General features: G+C 53.1%; 1 protein-coding gene across 1 annotated transcript; it reads right to left on the bottom strand.

Annotated features, from left to right (window-relative positions):
- Positions 1 to 421: 421 nt before the first annotated feature.
- On the bottom strand, positions 422 to 3,312 carry POU4F3 (POU class 4 homeobox 3). Its single transcript, XM_527063.6, has 2 exons — positions 2,919 to 3,312; positions 422 to 2,603 (listed from the first exon to the last, which is right to left on the bottom strand). Exons 1-2 carry the CDS (start codon positions 3,036 to 3,038, stop codon positions 1,707 to 1,709), a joined length of 1,017 nt encoding a protein of 338 aa, XP_527063.1. The 5' UTR covers positions 3,039 to 3,312; the 3' UTR covers positions 422 to 1,706.
- Positions 3,313 to 6,402: the final 3,090 nt, after the last annotated feature.

The raw sequence follows: 6,402 nt of genomic DNA, 5'->3' as shown, positions 1-6,402 counted from the left end.
AACCTTGTGAAATAAGCGTTGGTCCCTTCATTCTGCAGACAAGCAATCTTGTTGGAGAAGGCTTAGAGAAATTAAGAAAATAGCCTCAGGATGGTTCTGCCAGTGAGCAGAGGCATTGGAGGCTCGAATTTCTATTAGTCCGGCTTCAAAGTTTACTAGCTAAGTCAAATTGAGCAGAGTCTCATGATGGCAGGCAGGGAAGCATGGAAGGAAGTGCCTTGAAACCTCAAGTTCAGACACAAGCCGCAGGGTCTCCCACGAGGAGCTCCAAGTGAGTCTGCCATGGAAGAGGAGTGGGGAGAAGGGATGGCTGGGGGCTGGGCAGCAGAAACTGACAGCCCAACCCTTTGGGGTTCTCCTTTTTAAATCCTTTTCAAAGCTAGTACCCCTTAGCTTCTGAGAAAAAATAAAACCACTTTGATTCGGGTTGAAAAATAAAGCATTTATTTTAGAAGTTAATTCAAGGGGTAAAGAGAAAAGAAAACTTAATATTTTATTTGTATCTATTCAGAGAATGAAACCAAAGGTCACACAGCAACACGCAAACTACATGAAACAACGAAAAAATAAAATAAAATTTGGGCTAGAGGGGCAGGGTGAGAAGGGTTCAGGCCCATGGTCCCACTCCTCTTCCCTCACAAAACTATAAGTGAACTTCCACCGAAAGACACCCACATAAAGGGAATGGAAAGAAGCAGAATTAAATAAATAATAGTAATGAACGATGTTAACAACAACAGTAATAACAAAAGTGCAAGGAGGTTAGACGTGTTGAAAGGACTTGCATATAATGCAGAGAAGTTACAGTCATTTTCCAGCAGCCGACTGCACGCTGAGCTGGCAATCTGGCAAGGGCAGCGAGCTGAGGTCAGAGAGTCCTCAACGGGTATGAACACTACAAACTCCCGCTCTCCAGCAAGCAGTAATTACCCCTCAAACACCAGTAGGTCGTGAAAGATGGCCGGAGCTGGTGCTGGCAGCTGCTTACAAACAGCCAAGCGATCCCAGAATTTTCAGTCGCCAGACTGGGCCCACCTGTTTTGGAGCCCTACTTACCACGAAAAAATGGCAACTTGGAGCCCGCAACTCCCTGCATACTTTCCCTGAACCTAATCTTCATGCTACCTTATGAGAATTTACGGCAAACCAAAGGATAAGGTGAATAGAATTTAGGCAAGGAAGGGAGTATAAGGCTATCCTTTGGAAACATACATGTATTTTATATACTCTAATAAATCTCCAGTGCATGTTTGTGTCCCCCTTAGATATCCTAGACTTTGTGTTATTATTGATCACTTCCTTTTTATCCCTTCACCCTTTGCCTAATCGCGCTTAGCAAAGTGGCATTTTCACCCTAGCTTCGGGCGGTTGGGCCAATTCACTGTCCTCTGCTTTGGGGCTCCTGCTCTGAAGTCGTGCGGCCCCCGCGCGAGGACAAATTTCAGCACCACGGACAGCACAAGTACACTCAGGCCCGCCCTTCTGCAATATTTTCCCAGCGCCAAAACTTTTTTTGGTGGGAATAGAAAGGAAAGAGAGAGAAGGCCGGAGGCAACCAGGCGGGACAAAGGGGGAAAGTCTGTGGCTTCGGAGGAGAGAGCCTAACCTGCCTAGGAAACGCCTTAGAGTTCCCGATAACCATCCCCCGAACCCGGGAGGGATGAGCACTAGGCTCTCCCAGCTCCCGACGCTGCACCCTGCCGCAGTCAGTGGACAGCCGAATACTTCATTCGTTTCTGTTTCTGTCTCTGGTTGCAGAACCAGACTCTCACCACGTTCTTTTTAAGGTCCAGTTTCTCAGCGATGGCCGCGATCTTCTCAGATGAAGGACGTGGCTGGATAGCGAAATAGGCCTCGAGTGAACGCTTCTCCGGCGCCGCGATGGACGTGCGTTTGCGCTTCCGTTCGCTGCCGTTGAAGAGCTCTGGCTTGCTGTTCTTCTCTCGGTAGGCGGCCTCGGCCTCCTCCAACCAGGCCTGGAGCACCGGCTTGAGAGCGATCATGTTGTTGTGCGAGAGAGTGAGAGACTCGAACCTGCAGATGGTGCTTTGGCTCAGCGAGCCCACGCCGGGGATCTTGAGATTAGCCAGAGCCGCGCCCACGTCCGCCTGGGTCACCCCCAGCTTGATGCGCCGCTGCTTGAAGCGCTCGGCGAAGGCTTCCAGCTCGCGCGGGTCTGACTCCACGTCGCTGAGGCATGCAGGCATGGCGCTATGAGGGGCCACGGTGTGCGGGTGACTCATGCCCATGGCCTGGTGCAGGTGGCCCATGGCGCCCAGGTGGTGTGGATGGATCTGTGCGGGCATCACCGAGTGTTCCGGAGCGCCCAGGCCGCTCACACTCAGCGTGGGCGAGATGTGCTCCAGCAGGTCGCCTTCGAGGCCCTGGTGCACGGCGTGGTGAGGGTGTGAGGTGAGCGCAGCTGGGTGGGAGATGGGCACGGTGGACGAAGTGGACGTGCAGGGCACGCTGCTCATGGTATGGTAGGTGGCGTCGGGCTTGAACGGATGGTTCTTGCCGTGGGAGACGATATCCACCGCCGCCAGAGCTTCGGCGCGTGCCAGCAGGCTCTCATCAAAGCTTCCAAATATATTACCCTGCAGCTGCAAGCGAGAAGGCGCACAGCACGGTCAGTAGGGAATACTGTCAACACAGGATTAAAACACATTTTCAAGCAACCGAGATGCCTCTCCTCAAAGCCCAGGTCATAAAAATTAATACGGAGGCAGCGGCTCTGCTGGAACAGACGTGTGGATCAGAGACATGAATGAGAGAGAGAGCGCGCCGGGAGAGAACGCGGGGGAGACAAGGAGAGGGGTTCAGACAGCGGCGATTGTTCTGGGCGACATGAAAAAAACATGAAGCTAGTGCCTGTCAAAAAATGTGCCTTAGAGCGGTAATTATGCTCCACTACGTACCTGCGGGGCTGGGAGACAGACTCGGCGCATGGCCTCGGAGCCAGAGTGCAGACTGGAGAATTTGGGTTCTTGCAGCACCGGGTGCATGCCGAAAGGCTGCTTGGAGTTCATGGCCATCATCTTCGCGCTCCTGGCAGGGTGGCAGCGGGGGACATGGAATCAGGCTTGTCTAGCTTGCTTGCCGCTCTCCAAGTGAGCGCTGCTCAGCGCCCGCGCTCCCCTAGCCCTCTCGCTCGCTATCTCCCCTCTCCCCCACCTGCTTCTTCACTCATCTTACAAGCAGCCTGCCAGGAAGGGCCCGGGCGCGCGCAGGCGTGCTCACGCGCCCGGGACTCGCAGGGGCGGCCCGGGAGGTGAGGAGAGACAGCAGCTAGCCGCGCGCCTTTCTGCGCCCGCGGCGGCCGCCCCCTCCACAGCCTTTATACCCGGGCCTGGCCTGGCCTCTCCCAGTCCGCCCCGCCCCGCTGGCTCCAAGCCGCCAGACCTTTCCGATTCTTTCTTCTTCGTGGACTTCCCTTCCCGCATGCCACCCCAAAAGTCCCAAACCTCTCTGTCCTGTCCCAGCTCGAACTGCCAGGATAAAAGGGCAGCCCTGGGCTGAGCTGGGGCAGGAAGTTGACCTTACTCCAACTTCCCCTCTCCACCACACACACACACACACACACACACACACACACACACACTCCGTCGGCCCGGCTGCCGCCAAACTGCCCATTTCCAGGGCGCTCCTGGCCTCACGCCCAAGCGGTCCACCAGAGTCCGGTCCCGCGGCGCAGCGAGGAGGCGCCTCCAAGCTCCCAGACGGGCCCTGGAGAGGGTGAGGGGCTGCCAGAACGAGCCCCAGGTGACCCCTCCTGCCCCCCCCCCCCAACCGCGCTCCAGGGTAGAGGTAGGGGCAGTAACTGCCTTCTCAGTCCAGGAGTGGCTTCCTCCCCACGCTTGCCTTTCTTGCTTTTATTTGAGGGAGGTAACTTGGCCCACTCTTCCTCCAACCCTCCCGTCTAAGGAAGCTTGTGGAGTATTTTTTTTAGAATAGCGACTGTTCAGGATGGCCCTCCAGGCCTGGGAGTCCTTCAGTGCACTTCTGCTGGGCAGCCAGATCTTGCAAGCCCATTCCTCGTGACAACAGCTACCGTTTAAGAGTTCCTAATATGTGCTAGACAATTCAGAGTTTGCCCATAGGATTCTCATACCCACCGTATGGAGTAGGTGATGTTATCCCGTTTTACAGATGAGGAAAACAAGGATCAGAGGGGCTAATGATTTGCCCATTCACTCACTCACCCAGTTATCCATCCATCTTACAAATATTTACTGACGGCCTGCTGCTTCCCAGGCGCCTTAGCCTCTTGGTCTTCCTTCTCGAAGTTTCGGAACTTGAGGGCTCTCGAGGTTAGCACTGCCCGCCTCCACCTCCCCTAGCCTCTTTTCCTCTCTACTTCCCTCTTCTTTCCTCTCCCTTGCCCAGCTCTAGTAAACATCGTGAATAATGGATGGGGAATCCTGGACCGCGACTACGCTGCACTCCGGTTCGGAGAGAAACCCCGCGCGTGCAGCTGTACCCCCTCGTCAGGGCCACTGCCTCCGCTGAGAGAGCGATCTTCCGGGCTTAGAGACCTCACCCTGCCTGTTATTGTGCAGGGTATGTGCGTGCCGGGTTTCCCAGAATCTGAACGAGGTGGGGTGGTGTGGTTTAGGGGAACATCCCTTAGTCCAAGAGGACGCCCTGACAGATCCGGGCTCCCTCTTCCTCTCGGCGCCCTCCAGTTGCTTTTCTCCCCATCCGAGCCAGCCCCCTCCGCTGGTTCCCGCCCTGCGATGGTGGGAAAAAGACTCAGCCCAGGTGCCTAGAGCCAAGGGCAACCCTTTCGCTAAAGCCCTCTGAGCCTCGGTTTCGGCGGCTCTTAAATGGGAATTGCACTACTGTCTGCCTCCTTGGGTTCTGGTGAAGACGTTCAGAGTTAGGGTAAGAAGAAAAGCATTGAGCCACGAAATTGGTACTCAGTAAACTCCCTCACAACCTGGTGCCATAGGGCTCAGGCCCTGGCCTCAGATTCAAAATGCGCCTCTGCCTCTTGCTGGCTGAGACCACGAGATATTCTCAACTTCTCTGTACTGCGGTGTCCCCATCTGTAAAATGGGGGTGATCATTTATTTCCCATTGATTGTTGTGAGGAATGCACTGGCATAAGCACATGGCACAGTGCCTGGCGCATTGATATCATTGAATACATGTTCCTCTCTTCTTCCTCAACTTAAAGAGAAAGCATGTGAGAGTGGGGGTGGCCCAAGTCATCCTCCTGGAACCCGGTTTGTCTGCACGTGCATACTGTGGATCCTTGCTCTCCATTCACCCAACATCTGCATTGTGCCAGACCCCATGCCAAAGGCTGGGACACAGATGTGAATCAGAATCCATCCTGGCACTCAAGGAGTCACCAGTCTAATATTCACTTCAGAAAGTTAACTCTAAACTTGCCAAGCAGTAGAAGGGAGGTAGATTCATGAACAAGACACAGAGCATAAGGGTGGCAGGATTCTAGAAGTGCAGAATACACATCAGAACTATGGGCTGCAGGAGGGCTGGATTTGGGGCTGCATTCTGACACGGAGTATGGGTGAACCTGACTGGACCTCAGTTTACCTACAAGGAGTGGGCTGTATAAGATGATTGCTAAGCTTTAACAAGACTTCCAGCTTTAACAAGACTATCATTCTGGTTAATTTGAATGAAACATACTTTGAGCATGTCAGGAATTTATCTCCAGGGACACTCAACTCCCCAGAGCTGAATGCAGCACTATTTTATCACTCACTAGGATTTAAGACCAGTCTTTGTTTTCTTCCCAGTGCTGGAAGCCCAAAGGGAAAAGGGGAATGAAACACAGGGATACACTGGTCTGTATTTTGCCTGGTCCCATGATGCCCTGAGACCCATACTCATTCCATAATACCCTAGTTGTCTGTGAAGCTGAACCCCTAGAAACTGGGAGAGAAAGGATTCATATCCATTCTCTTTTTCTGCTCTGTCCTCTCAGGGGTCTGGGAGATACTGGCCAGCATAGAGGTCAGGCATGAGTCAGAAACACAGCAAAACTAACTGGTCCTCACATGCCTCCAATGTTGACCTTCACCTTACCCGCCCCTACTCCAGCATCCCCAGGCATTAGGATCACAAATCAAGAAACACACCTGTGTCTGGTCCCATGTGTTTTAGGGTTTTTCCCATCTTCCCCTCTAAGAAGGTCTACTGGCAGTTCTAGGCAGCCAGCGGTAAGACAACACCCATCCTTAAGGACCAGTCTTTTTGAGAAGGCCTTGGAGATAACAGACTGGAGACTGGAGAAGAAAAGAGGGAAAAGACCATAGAAAAAGCAATTGGAAGGACAGCCTTAGACAGCAATTTGTAACAGCCTCTATGCTTTCCAGAATTTGTAAACTTAAATTCTATAAGGTGCAAAACTAGTAAAATAAAATTGAGCAA

This window comes from Pan troglodytes, chromosome 4 (genome assembly GCF_028858775.2).
Source record: "Pan troglodytes isolate AG18354 chromosome 4, NHGRI_mPanTro3-v2.0_pri, whole genome shotgun sequence".
Classification (NCBI taxonomy): Eukaryota; Metazoa; Chordata; class Mammalia; order Primates; family Hominidae; genus Pan; species Pan troglodytes.
This window is presented reverse-complemented; position numbering and strand designations above follow the sequence as displayed.

Excerpts from the sequence above, each read along its gene's own strand:
- POU4F3 (XM_527063.6), bottom strand. The coding sequence starts at position 3,038 with ATGATGGCCATGAACTCCAAGCAGCCTTTCGGCATGCACCCGGTGCTG. Across the intron at positions 2,604-2,918 it reads TCTGTCTCCCAGCCCCGCAG|CTGCAGGGTAATATATTTGG; the intron begins GTACGTAGTGGA and ends TCTCGCTTGCAG.